Source organism: Aythya ferina (assembly GCF_964211825.1).
Source record: "Aythya ferina genome assembly, chromosome: 5".
Lineage (NCBI taxonomy): Eukaryota > Metazoa > Chordata > Aves > Anseriformes > Anatidae > Aythya > Aythya ferina.
In genome coordinates, this window is record NC_140301.1 from 39,963,018 (window position 1) to 39,982,386 (window position 19,369).

Consider the following 19,369-nt stretch of genomic DNA (forward strand, 5'->3'; position numbering starts at 1 on the left):
CAGCATATAAACAAGTAGTTAGCATTTTTCTGTTCCTTGGAGGAGTTCAGTGGGGGACCAGCGCGCTTCCTGCTTTGGTGCTGGATGCTTCAGCATGGCAGCGGGTTGTGGAGACCTTTGCAGTTCAGCTCAGCTTGCCAGAAGCTTCTCTGCCTGTTGTGCTTTAACCTGCTTGCTGCAGCCCATCCTTTCACAGCAAAGATGCGCAGATCTCCAGCCACACGTGGGCCTTGGTGCCGGGAGGCATGGATATCCAGCAGCACTGGAAGGCAGGTTTTGCTGCTCCGAGTTTGGGCACAGGCCAAGAGCAACCTCTGTGTTCAGTAGGTACAATTCTCATCGGTTTGAACCCGATGAGGAGGGTGTCCCAAGGACGTGGGTTCCTGTGCACTAGTGCCACACATGGGGATGATATTCGAACACTCAGTTATCCTCCCTGCAAGGAAACCCCCCAAACCCACCTCCAATCCCAGTGGATGGAGTCAGAGCTCCCTACCCGCAGTCTATGGCTGGACCAGAGGTGACCATCCAGGTAGGATGAGAAATATCTGAAATAATGCCATCGGGAGCAGGTCAGACTGTGGACTCATTGCCAAAACCAGCTCTGGAATTGGGACAGATTGACCTAAACAGGCTAGATTGACATGTCCATCCTTCAAAAACATTGCTGGTATTCTGACTTCTGTTTTTCCCATCTTTCTCCCCCCAGAGCACTGCAGAGTCAAAATCTGAGTGCTGTCATCCCTCTGGGAAGTCAAGGGAACTGGAACTGACGAGGCACTAACTGGAACTGACGAGGCACTGGCAGGACTGAGAGCATGGAGGGCTCCAAGGAGGGTCCCAAGTGTCTGCTGTTTTGGCTGGGTTTCTCCCCTAGCATTGCTCCATGAAGAAACACCAGTGAGCAGAGCTTGCAGCCTGAGATGGCAACAGACATAGGGCCACCGCAGCTGCAGTCTGCTCACATATCTTAGGTGGAAGGAACATCAAGTTGCATGAAATACTTCTCTGTGGTCCTGCCGTGACTGTGGCCAGGGGGGCTGGAAAGCATGGTTACTCTCCAGAGTAACTTGTTCAAACTGAATTTCAAAAGTCCTGGTTTTGTGCTCATTTTGTCAGGTACATCTCATTCCCAGCCCTGAAACCAACTATGAGCACACTGCCTCACACTGCTGCTGGAGCTCATAACGGGGTGTGCGGGTAGACAGACCGGTGGGCCCAGCGGAGAGGACCTGTGAGGCTCTTTCATTTCTGTGCCTGCCTCCAGGCAATGCCGGTGCCAGCAGAAAGACGGTTGTGTTCAGTTCTGCTAACACTGCACAGAGAGGGAGAGCTGCAAATTACAGGGAGTTTACAGACAGGAGCAAGAGAGCCGCTGTGATTGAATTATAGATGATGTGAGGAGCAAGATCTGTTTAGTGGTGCTGAAGTGAGAACTGGTGGGCAGGGACAGCCCAGTGCGTAAATCACAGAGGGTGAGAGGAATTAATGAGGATGACCTCAGCTGTGTGACTGAGGACAGAGGAATGGCATGGAGGACAGAAGAACTTGGCCTGAACATTAGGACAGATTGGTGGCAAGGCCCAGCCAGGAGTTTCCTCTCCCTGAGGGCAGCAGGGAGTTGGCCTGGGCATTAGATCCCATCTTGAACAAGAGACTGGAGGCCCCTAAGGCTCCTCCGCATCCTGCTGCCCGCTGCCTCTGCAGTGACTCAGAGCTCACTGTCGCTCCCCATCACTCACATCTGCCTCAGTGCCACTTCTTTCCCATCCCATGCAAAGTGCCTGGGTCCCCATTGCTGTTTTCCCACCTCTGCCTTAAGATTCCCCCTTCATTCTCATGTGGGACCTTAGTGCTGTCCCCTGAGAGGGACACCGAGCACCCTGTTAGTGTGGCTGCCTCCCCTTTCACCTTCTGGGTGATGTTCAGGATGTACGAGTCCAATGCCCAGGGGCAGCTTTGAAAGTAGGTCCCATCTCTAATTACCCTCTGCTTCTCTCAGGGCTCTTTTCCCTTTTCCAGCTGGGTTCCCTCTTCCTTCCCAGAGGGAAAGTTTGAACTTGGTGCCGGTGCCATGCCCTTGCCTCCAGAGGCATCGTGCTCCCGCTTGGGCAGGAGGGCAGTCCCTGTGAAACAGCGAGCGCTGCACCTCAGCAGCAGCGACGAGCAGGAGCCGTGGCCGTATCCTGGGGTCCCTGGGAGGGGTGGGGGTGAGCCGGGAACTGCTGAGGATTCAAAGTCAAGATCAAAGCGTTTCCCTCTGAAGCCCTAACACTCTCCTTCCCTCCCACTTGCACATAAAAGCACTCTGCCCTCAGCAGGCTCCCTAGGCGGGAGGGTGGTGGGAGGAGGGGGCTGGCTTCCCCCTTGCTTTTCCTGTGTTACTAATAGCTCTTCCCAGAGGTGAAATGGTGAAAATCCTTCCACCCCTCCTCCCCCATCCCCGCTCCTCTCCCAGAGGGCCTGAAGTCTTTTCAATGACTGTGATTTCATGGCAGACCTGGCCTTTGCTGGGGCGTTGCCGGCCAATGCCAGCCAGGACAGATGCGGTGAGCAAAGCCTTTGAAGTGTACAGTAGAAAGATGCTGTTAGAGGCGAAGCACGAGGAAGAAGGATTTAAAAGAAAGCAGAGCAGTTGGGCCCACAGGAGGGGGAAAGGCTAATTAAGGCACAGAGCATGGAGGGGGAAAAGACAGGATCATTAAGATAGCACAGCGGGAGCCGATGGTGCGGCTCCAGGGTGGCTTCAGCCAGGATGAGCCTGGTGCCATCGGTTCTCCATTCCCACCCTCTGCTTTGTGGTGGCATGGGAGCGTTGGTGACTGCTGATGAGTTCAGGTGGCCAGTCCTGCTGAAAAACAATTGTTTTAGTTTATGCACTGATACAGAGAGAGATAAAGCTCAGAATGCATTATACCTGGCCAAATGCCCTTTACTTACTATTGAATAGAAACAGGGCTAAAGTCTGCAAGTGATAGCAAACTGAAGAAGCTGCAAGCTCGTATAGACATGTACAAAGAAGCTGGAGACTGGGAATGGGCAGGAAACGGTGGATTGAATTTTGGAAAAACCAGGAAGATGACATTCTTCTGGCAGTGCCTCATTACAAACTATTGCACAAAACCAGCAGTGTGAGGAAAGACTTGGGATGGGAAAACTGAGGGGATGAAAGCTGGCGAGTCAAGACTGCCGTTCTGTGTCTGTTCTGGTGGTCATGGCAGCTCCTGCTTGCTTCAGAGCTCAGGAGGCCTCAGGGACATGGGCAGATATGGAGAGCCAGCAATGCAGGGAGGGCAGGCACTGAGAAGGCCACACTGGTTTTGGGGAGGAAAGGTGGAAGGCAGAGGGGAATGCTGTAAAAGATGTAAATGCCTGGGTGCTGCTCCGAGCATGGGGGTGGAGAGGTGTGGGGAGGCACCGCTCCTTTGTGCTCAATCAGGGCTGCCTCAGAGAGGGTCCCAGAGCTGACAGGGATGGGCAAAGGGCAGGGAGGAGGAGGAAGAGTTTGGGACAGACCACCCTGGCCATCACATCTCTTTGTCGGATCCCCTGGATGACTTGGTGCTGGGAAACCATTTAATGGGCAGGGGAGGAAGGGGAGCAGTGCCCCCTGCCATGAGGCAAAGCACGGGGGTCATTGTCACGGTAATGCCCGGCACGGTGACACACCGCATCCAGAGCCACCGTATCGCACCGCGATAGGATATGGCTTCCGTCAGCAACCATCACCCAGGGCTGGCGCAACACCTGGGAGAAAAGTGTCCTTTTGAGCATAAAACTGAGTCACCAGGGAGGTCGGCAGGGCTGATAGCACCCTGAGCTGCAGCAGCGAGGGGAGGCAGGGAGGGAGGGACGCTGCTTTGGGACAGCGCTGCTCGCTAGGGCTCCGGCTGGGTTGTGTTTGGAAGCACCTGGAGCAGGGACAGGGGAGATGGGGCTGAGTGGTGGAAGCCAGTGGGGGCGAGAGGGTGAAGTAAAAGGGGGACAGCCCTGAAGGGAAGGGCGGGCAGCGGCCATCCCCTTCCCTTCAGAGCTGTCCCCCCCGCCTCGCAAGGTGGCGCTCCCGGCCGCCATGGAGGCCGGAGCTAGTCGGTAGCGAGCTCCTGCACAGCGAGGAGGGCTCCTGCATATCCGCCACTTTATTCGCGAGCTTTATGAATATTTAGGCAGGGACAGCCCGGGGGCGGGGCGCGCCATCATGGCGGGAGGCAGCGCCGGCGGTCGGGGCGCCGGGGCCGGCGGCCGGTGAGGCAGAGCGGGTCGGGTGGTTTGGGGGGTTTTGGGGGGTTTTTGGGGTGCCGCCGGGCTCGCAGAGCTCGCGTCCACCCCCGGTGCGGCTCTTCCTCTCGCCAGGCCCCGGCCCCAGCTCGATGTGGTGTTCCTGCGGCGCTTCCTGAGGATCCAGGCTGTCTTGTTTCCCCAGTGGCCCTCCCGCAACGCGCTGATGTTCCTCACGCTGCTCTGCGTCGCCTTGCTGGGTAAGCCGGGGAGCAGGGCAGGTTGGACCGAGCACTCCTCAATCCCCCCAAAACCCCTTTTTTTTTTCACCACACCACCGTCCTTCCTTCCCATCCCGTGCTTCCCTCTTTCCTCCAGAGCAGCTCGTTATTTATCAGGTCGGCGTGATCCCCAGCCAGTACTACGAGGTGCTGGGGAACAAGGACTTCTCCGGATTCAAAGCGCTGACTGCCATCGCCCTCACCCTGATCGTGGTGAACTCCACGGTAAGACAGGCCAGCGGCTCCCTCGTCTTGGGAAGGGAGGGGACAGCTGCCCATGGCTCTTGGCATGATCCCGTTGAAGGATCTGGGTCTGCCCTAGCCCCGTTGGGTAGCTATGTGACCGCTGATGCCAACTGCTAATTGTTTCATTTTGGGAAATGCCTGTTCTGCTGGCTTATCCCTTCCCATCTGTCTTCTTGCCTCCGTTCCAGCTAAAAAGCTTCGACCAGTTTATCTGCAACCTGATGTACGTGAGCTGGAGGAAATCCCTCACCGAATACCTCCACCGCTGCTACTTCCAGGGCCAGGTTTACTACAGCCTGCATGTTCTGCACGAGGACATCGATAACCCGTAGGCTGCCTGCGGCTTCTTTCATCCTCTTGCTTGGCTTCTCCTGAGCTGCTCCTCGCCTTTTCCTGACCTCTCTGTATCTCTGGGTAGGGGTTTAAGCCATAGGAGCTTTTTTCTACCTAGACACAGATACACCCATCCGACCTGGGTGGGTGGTGGTACTCGGTGATGGGAATTCCCGTGACCACTGGCCTTGAAGGTTTTGTAGGCAGGATGTTTCTGTTGCAAGGAAAATGGAGAGCCATCAGAATAGGGATCTAGCACTGCTATCAGCCAATCAGTCTGCAATCTCAGCTCTTGGCACGTGGTGTGATGTTGCAAAGGGCCTGTCTGGAGGCAGAGAGCACTGCCTCTCCCTGTCTTCACGCAGCCAGTGCGCTCAGGACAGTCCCTGGCATTCAGTTTGAACTTCAACCACCAGTCTCCAGCTGAACACAGTTTTGCTTAGTAGGGTTTTTAGTGGTTTTGGTAGCCCGTGGAAGCCACATTCAGGAAAGGCTTTGTTTTGCTCTCTGAGGGCTGCATTTCCTCTTCCCTGTTCCTAGGAAGGAAATGTCAGGGTTGTCTTGAAATTTGAGAGAAGGAGGAGCATTCAGTCCCTCCTGGTATGCCAGCCTACACTCAGATCATCTTCTAGTCCCTCTGTAGCAGCCTCTGACACAGCTGCAGACAGGGAGAAGTTCTGCTTCTTGCACTGTTCTGGTTACTGCAGAACTGCTTTTCTCAGCAGAAAAGATCAAACACCTCCCTTCCTCGCAGTGTCACATTGACCCCAGCCTTTCAGCCTGTGCTCTGCACACAGGGTACTGCTGACACAGTTATGCAGTTTGAAGAGTTAAAGATCCTACATCAGACAGCACTTCAGAGGAGAGATTTTTGTTTTGTTTTGCCTTTCTGGAATTTAAAGAACTCGTTATTAAACACTTGCTGAAAAACTAGAAACCTGGAGAAAACTTTTTCCAAATTTTGAGGCTTTATACAGTTGTGTCAAGACCACAATCTCTCTTCCCCTGAAGGGGGCACCTGTGGTCTAGTCCCTTTCACTGCTCTGGTGCCGCTTAGCACGGTGATGGCACATGAGGTGACCAAGTGTGGGATCCACGTGAGAAGTGACTGTCTTGCAGACTCCCAGCTGTTGCTGACAGTTCAAGGGACTGAAGCAGCCTCTGTGCTTCTGCTCCCCAGTGCTCCTGGTGGGCTGTCCTTACTCTTTCATTGCACAGCATGAGAAATGGTACAGGATATGTCATACATTTTGCCTTTTCCTATATAATTTTTCAGCCAGACCTGCTCCCTGGCTGCTTCTGCTAGCCCAGTGCTGAGTGACAGCATGAGTAAGAACAAACAGCTGTGCCTGGGGCAGCAGAAAACAAGGAAAGGGTCAAGCAGCTCTATTGCCAAACAATAAATTACAGCTTCATGATGTGCTTCCCAGCAGCTGGTGAAATTACTCTCATCTTCATTGAAATGGAATTGCAAGGACAGGTTAAGGCTTGTGGTGCCTCCCAGGCTGTGTAGCACATTGGCCGTGGCTGGAAGGTCCCCTACACACCCATCTTTTCCTTGGGCTGGGGGAAGGGGAGCACAGGGGCCCCTCACCACATGACTGTCCTTAAGGTTTATTTTTAACCAGGGAATGTGTTCACATTGTGCAGTGAAATGCATGAGATAACTGGGTCTATCTGCTCCACAGTGATAGAGCCAGCTCTCCTGACCTTAGCACACCCAGAGTGTGGGATTGCTGCTGAGTATTTTTCATCACCCCCTTGCTTCTGCTCAAACATCCAATCTTATTGTTCAGCGCCTTTTTGATGCCACTACAAGAATTCTCTTTATCTTGCAGTTCTGATGAGAATTTTTTTCCATGTAGGAGATATTTAGAGAATGAATTAGGGCAGTGAATTGGCTTACATGCAGTGCAAACCAAGCTAAGTGTTAGATGCGCTGTGTGATCCTTCTTTCCCTTCTAGAGAGAATGAAGAGTGGGCTTGGAGTATCATACAAATACCGTGGCTCCTAGCAGGGCATTTGAGTTGATGTCTGTGTGTTATCAGTACATGTTGCTTTAATAGCTCATAAAAAGCAATATCCTGCCATGAGTTTACAGCATGAGTTAAATGATAACATCACGGGAACAATTACAGTCTAAGAAAAGGAAAAATAATGACTGTAATGTCGGTCAGGGTGGGAGCTGCCCCCAGATTGAATCCATTGCTGCTCCAGGACTGCAGAAGAGCTGAGAGACAAATGTCCTTGTGGTCATATCTGCATGAATGGCTAAGCAGGACTCCAGCCTTGCTCTTTGTTGCATCCACACTCATTACCTTTCTGCCTGAGCTCAGAGCATCAGAGGCTGACACCCTTACCCATGTGCTCTGGACAGATCAGACACTGAGGGATTATGTACACTAAAATCCTTTCGAGTTACCCCAAGCTCATCTTTTGCCCAGCAGTGGGGCATGTGGGACCTGGGGGTCTGTCACCCACCTGCCTGCTGCTGCTGAGACAAGGAGGCTTGGTGCGATGCTGGCTGCTGTTGTGGGATGTGGGAGGGTGAGCACACTTTGCTCCTTGCAGCAAAGGGACCTGCTGCTGACTGGAAGGGTGATTTTGCTGGAGGACTTGCCTAATACCTTGCAGCTGGTTAGGGCTTGCCCTGTGCTCTAACCAGCCCCGGTATCTCTGGTGCCTGGGGTTGCAGCACCAATACTAAAGGTCTGGGAGAAAGCCAGTGGTTTTGTTAGTGCAGGGGAGGGACCAGGGAGTAATGAACAAGGATGCAGAGACCTTCAGCACAGAGCAGACAGCGTTGCAGAAGAGGGAACAAGGAGTTAACACAAGGAATGGGGTGACAGTCACAACAGGAGCTGTCCTTCCTGGGTGCCAGGAAAGCCCTTGGGCCATGGCAATTGTCTCCTAGTGGGGCAGCAGGAGGCAGGCTGCAGGTCCCTCCCGTATGGAGTTGTTCCCATTCCCCCTGTCCTAAGTTCAGGCAGTGAAACAGCCCGGCTTGTGCCCTGTTAGGGAGTTACTGCGCCCTGCACCATCTGGTTCTCACTCTGGGCTTTAACAGCATCGATGCCTCTTTGTGTTGGGCAGGGACCAGCGCATCAGCCAGGACGTGGAGAGGTTTTGCAAGCAGCTCAGCTCCATGGCCAGCAAGCTCGTCATCTCTCCCTTCACGCTGGCCTACTACACGTACCAGTGCTTCCACAGGTAAGGGTCCACCCTGACCCCTGAGCACACCTCTTTCCTCTGCTCTGTTTTGGAGCCTGGCACCCACGTTACAACTGCTGCTGTAACTGCAGGGGCACTGTACGTGTGGGTGAGGGGGCTCTGCTCTACCAAGGGACTTCTGCCTTGTGCAGTGCTGATCCCCAAAGTCCTGTGAAGGTGAAGAGAGGTGACAGCTGAGGGCTCTGACAGCCCAGGGGTGTCCTGTCTGGCTTCTTAGCCAACCTCTTTCTTCTCCTCTGCAGCACAGGCTGGCTAGGCCCCGTGAGCATCTTTGGGTATTTCGTCATCGGGACAATCGTTAACAAGGTATTGATGAGCCCAATTGTGTCTAAACTTGTGCAGCAGGAAAAGCTGGAGGGGGATTTCAGGTGAGTCACAGTGGAGCAGCATTTTCACTGCCTATTTTGGCAGCTCCTGCAAGAGCTGCACTTTAGTCCCTGTTCAGTGCTATGTTTGCAGCTACATCTCTTGTCCGTGACATGCAGCCAGCTGCTTCCCAGCTCGGAGAGACCCAACAGCTCAGTGCTGCCCCAAACTCAGTCTGCTGAGCCCCAAGTGCTCCTTTTGGTGCCCTGCATCATGTCACGTAGTGCCACTGGTTCAGTTCAGGGAAGCTTTGTGGATTTCCCTGTGCCTCGGGGCACCCAGGGACAGCAGAAGCTGCTGTGGTACAGCCCAGACGTGGGCTGTGATGATTCTGTATGGTGGAGGTTCTGGAGTAGTAAATGCCCAAGGGAAATAGATCCCCTAGGGCTAAGACTCGCAGTGAGCACAATACCAAACAAATGCACCACTGAGCTGTCCCAGAATTATGTCACCTTGCGCTAAGGTTTGGGTTTCAGTGCCTTTATGAGGCTGTTGAATATTTCTGTCGAGAGATGCCTCAGATTGCTGCTCTGACAGATGCAAGATGAGTTACCTTTAGCAAGGGTGCTGGTTGTATAATTCACTAGGCATTTATATATGATCCTGATGATGTTTTTTGGGGTTGTTCAGGTTCAAGCACATGCAGATTCGGGTCAATGCAGAACCAGCTGCTTTCTACAGGTAGGTAGAAAAGGGATCCTGCCAGCTCGGAGCATCCTCAGTGTATTCCTGTATCCCAGAGGAGTCCAAGTGCTGTTGCTGCAGCCTGAGCTTTCTGTCCCCTCCACCCTGCTGCAGGTGCAGCATCACAGAGCGTCTGCTCCCTGCCACGGTGTTTGCATTCCATGCACTGCCTGCAGGAATGCTTCACAGCAGCTGGAGACAGCTGGTTGCTCTCTGCCTGCCTTCTAGCGTGCCCAGAGGCTTGATACAGATTTGGTGCTGGCTTAGAGACCCTTCCTGGTGTTTTGCCATGGTCCTTACCTGGAAGATTGCTCAAGGTCCCATTGCATCTTGTCAGGATGTTCCCTTGGGGCACTTTTTGCAGGTTGCTTCTGGCCCCATCCTGCTGCTGCAAATCTGTGTGTCTTCTGGGGCTGTGCCAAGCTTTTGCCTTGCTTCGTTATCTCTGCGTGCTCTTCTGGGTCAGCCTGTGCCGTCACCTTCTTAGCGCTGCACTGCAGTTCTCTGGATTTGCTTGAGGCCATTTCTATCTGGCTATTAGCAAGGCTCCCAGAGCTGAGCATAAAGCTGGGAGCCCAGCAGCACCTTCACGCTTAGTGATGCCCTGAGGTCTGCTGAGTTGTTGCTTAGAGCCTTTAAGGTGTTCTACAGAAATAGCTAGCGCCCAACAAAAGGCCCACAGTTTTACTGGGGTGCCTGGTCAGTGGAAGAAGGTCATTGCTCAACTCTTGTCACGTGTCTGCCTTTGTTCTGTGTGTTGTGCAATCACACTTCTTCCAGGAGCTTAAGAAAGCAGGGGCTGCACTATCTCTGGACTTCCCTGACTGTGATCTCTATTTGCCCATTCTCACCGTAGTGACAGAGCATTTCAAGTGTTGCAGCGTTATCCCCAAGGTGGCTGGATTCAGAATTGCCAGTTTGGTAAAGATTAATATTGGCAGGCATGAAACCTTGGTATAAGTAATTGAAATCAATCTTGTTTTGCATTGGCAAGTCTAAATTATTTCTTTGTGGACTGGTTGATTCTTATTGGTTTATGCTAATTTTTCTTAATCGAGAAGATACTTTATTACATCCCCTTAGTTAAGTTGCAGTTTTTAAGTTTTTTATATTCTATTACTAAAAATAAATTATCAAACTAGAAAATGGACTGTCTTATTCCAGTACAGTTCATAGGCAGAGAAAGTTAATCTGGCAGGAAAATAGAACGTAATTGAATTGTGTTAAAACTGACGTTTTTGTGGTATGAGTTAACTAAAAGCAAAGGCAATTTTTAAGAGTTACATTCCTAGAATCCTGCAAAAGGAAGAGTGTGTGGTGAGTGGCCCGTTTTGATTGCCAGACTTCCCAGGCTTGTAGAAGCTGTTAAATCTGTCCTCTTGTACCTGCTGAACCATTGATTGTTTTGATAACGGAAAACCAAAACCGGCATTGTCAGCATTTTGTTTATTTGTTTGCTTAACCTTTGGCAAACTTGCTTTGAAAGTAAATGGGAAGAAAACCTGAAACCAATCCAACAACCTCTCCACATCTGCGAAGTAATAGTAGCTACCAACACTGTGCACTTCAGCCAAAACTTCTGCTCCCTGATGCCTGGCCATTATCTCCCTGTGTCCTTGCTGAATATTCAGCTGCCACGGGAATTCATTGTCTGGAGCAAACCATGGAGCTCTGTCTGCATTTTGCCACCTGAGGGCAGCCCAGCCCTTGTGAACGAGCAGAAGGAGCTGCCACACTTTGCTCAGGTGGTGATTTGGAGCAGGATGTGCCTCCCTGCTGCCTGCTCTGGGGGCAGCTGGCAGTGCAGACAGCACAGCCCTCAGGTGCTGGGGGACACGCTGATGCTTTTGGGAAGCTCCGAGAAAGGGAGGGCTTTGGGGCTGGGGTCACCTCACCCATTTGCTTGCTGTCACCTCCTTTGCCTCTGTCCTCTCCTTTCTGGCTCCAGATGTGTGGCAGCACTGTCCCTCTCTTCCAAAAAAGGCTTTGTTCAGAAACTGTGTGTTGTAATCTTGGGTGTGTTTTGCTCAAGGCTTGAGCCTCGCTGATAGTGTGTGGCCCCATCTCGCCTCCTGTATGGGACAGAAACACCCATGTGCTCTGAAAGTCGCAGGGCTGTTCATTGCAGCCGGAGTTTCTTGGTGTTTCAAGAAGGATCTCATGGGTGTTCAGTTCCAGCTCAACAAAGAGCTTGGAGGCTGAAGTAAGAGGCCCTCTCTAGGTCTCAGTCCTAAAGCCTAGGCTTTTACCCCGTTGTGTGCTCCCGGGAAGTCTGGGAGTCATGTTGCTATCATATTTTACAGGGCCGGGCGAGTGGAGCACATGCGCACGAACCGCAGGCTGCAGAGTTTGCTGCAGACCCAGAGGGAGCTGATTGGCAAGGAGCTGTGGCTCTACAGTGAGTGGGGAGCTTGGGGGGTGAGCACGGGCATGGAGTAGCTCTGTCCTAGTGGCCCACGGGCTTGGAAGCCTGACTGCTAGAGCAGCAGTGCTGTTTTTTCTTTCTCTGGGGCCTGTTCCAAGGAGCTCTTTGCTTGGCAAACGGGATTTCACCCCAGTGCTTCTGCTGGGCTGTGAGATAGGGTTTTCTGCTCGAGTGCATCATGAGAGGCTGAGACAGGATCTGGGTCTTCCTTTTGAGTGGGCTTGGTACTGGCTGGGAGAGAGGTTCCCACCCCAACTTACTGCTTTGTCTCCATGTGCTTCCGCCCAGTTGGGATCAACACCTTTGACTACCTGGGCAGCATCCTGAGCTATGTGGTCATTGCCATTCCTATCTTTTCTGGGGTCTACGGTGACCTGAGTCCGACAGAGCTCAGCGCCCTGGTCAGCAAGGTGAGCTAAGGGTTGTGACCCACACTGGGCCGGGGGCAAAATGTGCTCTGTGAGCTTATGTCAACTGCATGAGCCAGCCCGAAGACTTAGGGCTGTAAATTCACATGGCTGGGCCCTGTTGTGGAGCACTGAGGATGGAGGTTTGGGCTTTGGGCTGGTGGCAGGGGGGCTGAAAGACCCGCAGTGAGTGACATTCAGAATACACTGACCCTGCCTGTTGGTACATGGAAATGGGAGCTGTGAGCCAGCCTGGTGTAAGATTAACTTGGGGGTGAAAGCTGCCAAGGACACAACTGCCTAAGTGTTTCCGAGCTCAGACCCCTGTCTGTAAAAACTGGGAGGTCAGAAGGCTCTGGCTTTTAGTGCTGGCCCACGCAGTGCTGTGGGTGTGGGTTCTGCCCATGGCTGCTGCCCATGGCTGGTTGTGAGGCTGTGCTTGCCTGTGGTTGCCACCAGGCTGCTGGAGAGGAGCTTTCCCAGCCCAAGTTGTTTCCAGGTGCTCAAAGCTGGCTTGTGATGGAGAATGCAGAAGTAAAAATAGTAAAAAGTGGGTGCTGCAGGCTGACACCCTGCTCTGAGGTGCTTTGGGATGTGATTTCTCCCCAGAATGCCTTCGTTTCCATCTACCTCATCAGCTGCTTCAGCCAGCTCATCGATCTCTCCAGCACTGTGACCGATGTAGCTGGCTACACACACAGGTGAGCTTCTGTGGGGGCAGGGCTCTGTAGGAGAGGTCATGGGACATGGCTGTGCCCAAGTCTGTGCTAAATACATAAGAAACCATTGTTTGTGAGTGAGTATGGACAAGGTTAGAAGTGAGGAGCTGCCCCTGGCATTTTTGCACCCTTTTATTTGCCCAGGATTGGTGAACTGCAGGAGACTTTGCTGAGTCTTGGCAGAAGAAAAAATGAAAACTACTCAGAAGCTAAAGCTGGCTGGGACCTGGACAGGTGAGTCTCTGAGTCTCCCCTCAGCAGCACGTTGGCTTGCAGCTTTCCTGCCAGTGTGCAGGGCTGTCACTGGGTGGAGGTGTCCCCTGGTGTCACAGCCTGCTGCATGCAGTTGGTTGGACCAAGCAATGCAGTGCTCGCTGTAACCTGGGGTGTGTGGGGCTGGATTCATGTCACGGAAGCACAGGAGGTCTAAGGTCTCTTCTCCTTTGTCTCGGTGGTGGCCCAGCAGCTATTCTGAGGAGGACGCAGTGCCAAAGGACACGGCTTTCCTTCTGGAGCGAGTGACACTCTCAGTGCCATCCTCTGGCAAGCTGCTCATTAAAGACCTGAGCCTCAGGATCTCACAAGGAGACAGCGTGATGATCGTGGGGAACACTGGCACAGGGAAAACATCTCTCCTGAGGGTCCTCGGGGGACTCTGGGAAAGCACACGGGGTAAGGACTGCAGGTCTCCATATCCTTCTCTTCTTCAACAAGGGCTGTCCTAGCTGAGTTTAGAAGGTAGCAACAGGAATTTGCAAGACGAGTGCCACTTGTGATGTTAAACGTGTCACCATTTGAACTGTCCCTTCTCTGGATCACAAACTTCTCTGTGGCTCTCATCGCTTTGCTCTGTGCTGCCCATCTGCCTTTTCTGGGATGTGAAGGCGAATCCATGGCGGCAGCGAGGAGTTCCTAGCAGGCGCTGCAGGCTTGGCATGTGTGTGTCTCTGTGCAGGGAGTATCCAGATGCTGACCTGCTTTGGCCCCCACGGAGTGCTGTTCCTGCCGCAGCGGCCGTTCTTCACCGATGGCAGCCTGCGCGAGCAGGTGAGCCCTGGGCCGCCTGGCCCCAGCCCTGCAGGGCTCTTACCGTGCCTCTGCAAACCCGCGTGCAGCAGGAAGGCCTGCAAGAGGGAGGATGCGTGCGGCTGCTTCTTCCCTTTTGGCTGACTTTGTGCCGCCACCACTGTGTTTCGGATGGGCCGTGTGCAGCTCCCTCTGACATGGCTTCTGTTGGTCTGTTCGACAGGTGATCTACCCCCTGAAGGAGATCTACCCAGTGTCAGGTACGTGGAAATTCATCGCAGCAATTAGCCAACCCGGTGGTTTCAGCTCTCTGTTCTGTGCCCAGTGCAGCTTCTCCTCTCCCATGCCCCATCAGGAATGCTGTTTCACTTCTGTTGCACTCTGCTTTTCCCTGCAAGGTTTGCCTTTCTGTAGCTTTGGATCAGCTCAGCATTCCCTTGCCTTCAGGAAGAATGCTTTCTCCTGATGCAGTGAGGACAGGCTGGCTGTGCTCTGCATGTTGTACTATGATCCGTGCTGAGACACCCTGCTGCTTTCTAAACTTGTTGGGATTCATCTGATCCATCTGGTGCAACCTGCATATGGGAAGCCTTGTTTGCCTTTATTTCAGTTTCCACATACCTCCATCTTTCACCGTCCCTCTTTTTCAAACGATGTCCTGCGTCCTTGCATGCTGTTGAGGTCAGTGTGCATTCTTACTCTCCCCTGCCCTCCTCATGAGCCAGATCACACATCTAAGTATAAGCTGTTGCATCGTGCAGATATCCAAGTTTAAGTTTCTGTCTGAGTGAAGCCTGGATCCTTGTGTTCAGGCCGTGTCCATCTGTGCCCTTGGACTAAGCCAAGCCTCAGGTGTGTCTGTGACACACCAGGACCCAGTATAGATAAGTGGTTGAGTCAGCTTCAGCGGACCTCAGGAGCTTCTCCAAACCTTCCCTCCTGCCCCACGGACTCCCCCTTGCAGCTGTGGTCTCAGCAGACACGTCCTGTACTTAAATACTTTCTCCCCCAGGGCCTGCAGATGATGAGAGGATTGTGCGATTCCTGGAGCTGGCCGGGCTGGTGAGTCCCTGGTGGCGCTGCTGCTGGAGAGGGACGAAGGGATGAGGTGCTGTGGCAGCACAGTACGGCCACGGGCTGGACACACGCAGGGGACTGGGTTGTAGCTGGGACAGGACTGTCCATGGGAACAGGCAGAGGAGGAGGGGTATGGAGCAACTTTGGACCAAGCAGGAGAGATCTGGGTAGCAGGAAGGGGATGTTTGTACTCAGGGGGCCTGCAGGGCTGGGGGCCTGCAGGGCTGGGGCGGTGTTCACACATCTGCTGTGCTCTCTGCAGGCTGATCTCCTGGCAAGGGCTGGAGGACTGGATGAGCAGGTGGACTGGAACTGGTAAGGCAGCTCACTGGGGGAATTTGGATGGTCCCTCTGGTTGGGGAACGCTTCTAAGCAGCTGCACATTGCTGCTGGACTGAGGAGCATCTGTGTCCACCTGTGTCTTGTGGGAGGTGGGCTGTGCAGGGCTGAAAGGTTCCTGCCCCAAGCATCAATACCAACATCAGCAGCCATGCTCTCTGCAGGAAACTCACTGTGCAGAGCAGAGGGGGAGTGCAGGGTACACACAGGGACAGTCGTTTGCTGGGGTCTCCAGTATCAGCAACCACAAGCTCTTTGGCAAACAAGCTCTCTTTGTTAAGGGAGATTTCTGAATCTCGACCCTGCTGCAGGTATGACATCCTGTCCCCAGGGGAGATGCAGAGGCTCTCATTTGCACGTCTCTTCTACCTCCAGCCAAGATACGCAGGTGAGTGAGCAACTACAGAAGAAGAAAGGCAGTGCCTTCGGCACAAACAGAAGCTGGTACAGAGGCAGCTCAGGAGCATGCTCAGTCTTAGTGATGATTTTAGGCAGCACACGCAGGATTCAGAGGTGAAAGTATTTCACTATCTTTGTGGCAGGGGGTAAATGAAGAGGTTTTGTGTAAAACCTCGTGTTCTTAGGGAAATATTAATGAGAGTTCTTGGTCCAGGTGTAATTACACCTGAGAGAGCACCCTCTCAGCCTGCTCACCAGCTGCCGTGTAAAGAAGCGGGTGTGCTACTGAGCACAAGCACAGTGTCAGCTGCCTTGTGTGCGGCTCACCAGCCTCCGTGGGGCTGTGGAAATGATGTGCCCTTGGGAACAGCTATAACACAGCAGAAGAGGACAAGGAGTGGTGGAAGAAACACTGCTGAGAGATCACAGAGGCAGCTCACATTTGCAGTTCGGTCTAATTGCTTTGCACATTTAGATGGCTGGGGGGCTATTGGAGGAGTTATCGGAGGGACCATGGTATATGTGTGCACAGAGCCAGTGTCAGTAGCCAGGAGCCACATTTAAGTACATGTACCTCTCATCTCCTGAAGCCTGCAGCACTGCTCTGTGCTATCTGGTCAGAAGGAACCTGAGGACTGTCAACTAAGAGCTGTAGAGATGATGTAAAACAAATCGCATTCATTTGCTCCAGGCCAGTAGTATTTGCTTTTAGCTGTCAGGAAGCCACGACAGGCCATCCTGGCTGCTGCACCTGGGCTCTTGGCCAGGGAGGTGGCGAGGCTGCTGTTCAGCCAGGAGCTCTGGCACGCAGCCCGTCTTGGGAAGGTCACGGCTTAGATTTCACACTGGTGAGAACAGGGCAGTGGCTGGCAGCTTTTGAGGGAAAGGAATGAGGTGAACAGGGCTGTTTGTGTGGATTTGAGGGCTTGTGGGGAAGGGCAGCCTTCCCACTCGGCTGGCAGCAGCTGTGCTAGAGAAAAGTCAAGGTCCTTAGGCTTCTCGCTTGCTCTTGGTGAGCTCCACTTAACATGTGAAATATCCCGAGCAGTCACTGCTCTTTTGCCCAGGGGGAGGGGACAAGTTGGGAGAGGAGGGATGTGTGGGGCTTACGGCTTGTCTCTCAGTGCTAGATGAAGCCACCAGCGCCCTGACAGAAGAGGTGGAGCATGAGCTGTACCGTGTGTGCCTTCAGCTGGGCATGACGCTGGTCAGCGTGGGACACAGGCCCAGCCTGGAGAAGGTGAGGAGGGGAGGTGGCATTACCTGACTCTCCGCTGGTGGCAAGGGGGGAGGCTGAGAGGGTGCCTGGTGAGCAGAGGGGAATGGCTGAGGCTGCAGAGCCCCGCTGTGGGAGAACAGGCCCTCAACAGGGACATCCCTCAGTTGTTGTGTCGTTGAATTGCAGTTCCACAGCTGGATTTTGAAGCTTCATGGCGAAGGAAGATGGGAACTCATGCGATGTGAGAGGATGAAGCGGCTCCCATCTGAGGAAGGGTGCTGATAAACATGCCTGAGTCTGCACAGCTGCGCACCCCTGGGAGAGCTCTGAAGAGCAGACTGGGAGTGCAGAGCCAGCAGCTGCCAACAAGGGATTCGTTTGGTGCAAAACCAGTTACAGATTTTGCTGATGGATGCCCAGAAAAGTCTGAACTTACGCCAGGACTGGACATGTCTACCCTATCCCTCTCAGTCCCACTCTTTGTCCTCCCTACCACTCATGGGGGAAGGGGCTGAGCTGCTGGGCTGCTGCAAAAGACAACACTGCCTCGTGGGGTTCGTATAAGCCATGGGCAGAGGAACCTCCCCTCATCCAGGACGCAGCAGTGCAAGGATGGGATGCAACCTGATGTTGTGCTGTCTGTGCCTCGCTGGGACCTCTGCATCTGGTGTACAGCTCTGCAGAACGGGCTTCTGTAGCTCTGGTTTCTAACAAAAGGGATTCTGAGCTGCTGGCTCCCCAAGCAGTTAAGGGATGCATTGTAATGGGAGGAGGAGGCTGGCACAGAAAAGGACATGGCTCTCCTCTCCTTAAGACACAGGGTTAAGGTTCAAATAAACATTTTTGTATTAAATCTAGGGTCTGTTATCCATGTTTCTGGAGAAGAATCAGTTTGTGTTATCCAGGCTTCTGCCTCTTGTGCTTTTTTTCTTTCTGCTTTAGGAGAGAGAACTGTGTTGGCAGTGCTCTTGGACTAGACTAGTGGTGAAGAGCAGAGCAGGGGTAGGGGTAATACAGCTATCTTGGCTGGTCACTTCCTTTCTCCACAGCTCCTGCAAGGCACAAGGAACCTCAAGGATAGCTTTTGGCCTTCTGCTTTTAAGGGAGCAAACAGAGCTCCTCCTTACAGTTCTCTGTGATGCATCCTGTTCTTTCCCTTGCCTCCTATCTGTGTGCAGAGGCAGAGCTTTTGAGGATCTCAGAGTTCCCTCAGACTACCCTGCAGGTACGGTCTGAGCACTTACTGGGCACAGTAAGTTGCTCAGTGATGTTTCTGGCCCTGGTCCCAGTGCTGCAGCAAAGGAGGTGGCTGCTGGGAGGGCCATGCTAGCAGCTCTTCTGCCCTTCCACAAGGTGCTTGTGTCCCTCTGTGATCTGCTACACAGCTTCATGGTCACCTAGGGTGGTTAGGTCCCTGAGCTCACAGGCTTTGTCCTCAACAATCTTCCTCAGCACCTGACACATAATCTTCCCTAATGTGTGATGTGGGACGGGGAGGAGCAGAGCTGATGGCCAAGAGAAAGTGGTTGGCTACATGCAGATGCACTCTGCTGGGGTGATGCCCTTCAGCAGCTCCCAGAGCCTTTGCTCTGGATAACAAGGAGCTCTTGCTGCAACAAGGCAGTGCATCTATCCCCTGCACTGCCTACAGCTAGCTCATGAGAGCCGTGTGTCAGGGACTCGTTACCTTGTGTGTGAGAGCAGCAAACAGCAAGCAACCAGCCTGAGGATGGACCAGACCCTTCAGCTTGCCATGTAGAGAAGGGACAACATGCTGTCCATGGCAGCAGGCTCACAGCACACATCCTCCTCCTTCCCCTGCCTCTGCACCTCCTCTCCCCTTGCTCCCAAGTCCCAACACCCTCGCCTTGCTGAGCTGGCAACTGCTCTCCTCTGTCAGAGCAGGCCCCCTGAGTAAGAGGTGGCTATTTTTACACAGCCACTTTTCTGACCAGCCCAGGAGCCTTCCAGGAAGCCTTCCAAGCATGAATTGCTTTCAGATCTGATCAGAAAAGGCCATGTGCTGCCTGCCTGACAGTACGGGTGCTGCAGGAGGAGCCACCAGTTACTGACCAGCAGATGCTCCTGGGTTTGTCTGCAGCTCCAGCCACTGCTGCTGTAGGACAACGTCCCCTCATCATGCACCATCCCTGCACTCACCAAGTTTGGGAAATGTCCCAGGCCTCCCTGTGGTGCATGGTCTGGCATTCAGCACCTGGAAGCTTCATGGGGAGTTGTCTTTGATTAGAGTACTACTGCCTCCCCTACGGAGCTATGGAGGCCCCATAGCTGCAGGATGGACCAACAGCACTAAGTGAGGTCTCATGTTCTCTTTGCTCTTTGTGGCGTGATACCCTTTGTGGTCTACAGGTCCGATACATCTGGTGAATAAGCTGGA

The 19,369-nt window shown here is 53.3% G+C and overlaps 1 protein-coding gene across 7 annotated transcripts; it reads left to right on the forward strand.

Moving 5' to 3' along the window:
• Positions 1-4,091: 4,091 nt before the first annotated feature.
• On the forward strand, positions 4,092-17,828 carry ABCD4 (ATP binding cassette subfamily D member 4). Of its 7 annotated transcripts, none has more exons than XM_084519622.1 (19): positions 4,092-4,245; positions 4,354-4,478; positions 4,597-4,724; positions 4,934-5,073; positions 8,173-8,289; positions 8,553-8,678; positions 9,307-9,357; positions 11,664-11,758; positions 12,074-12,195; positions 12,802-12,893; positions 13,056-13,145; positions 13,375-13,583; positions 13,867-13,958; positions 14,161-14,197; positions 14,950-14,999; positions 15,277-15,329; positions 15,665-15,741; positions 16,877-16,992; positions 17,158-17,828. In XM_084519622.1, exons 1-19 carry the CDS (start codon positions 4,199-4,201, stop codon positions 17,251-17,253), a joined length of 1,863 nt encoding a protein of 620 aa, XP_084375748.1. In that variant the 5' UTR covers positions 4,092-4,198; the 3' UTR covers positions 17,254-17,828. The 7 variants fall into 7 exon arrangements, with proteins under 7 accessions (XP_084375748.1, XP_084375749.1, XP_084375750.1 ...); XM_084519623.1 differs by having other exon boundaries at positions 4,093-4,245; positions 13,378-13,583; XM_084519624.1 differs by lacking the exon at positions 4,092-4,245 and adding an exon at positions 4,250-4,259.
• Positions 17,829-19,369: the final 1,541 nt, after the last annotated feature.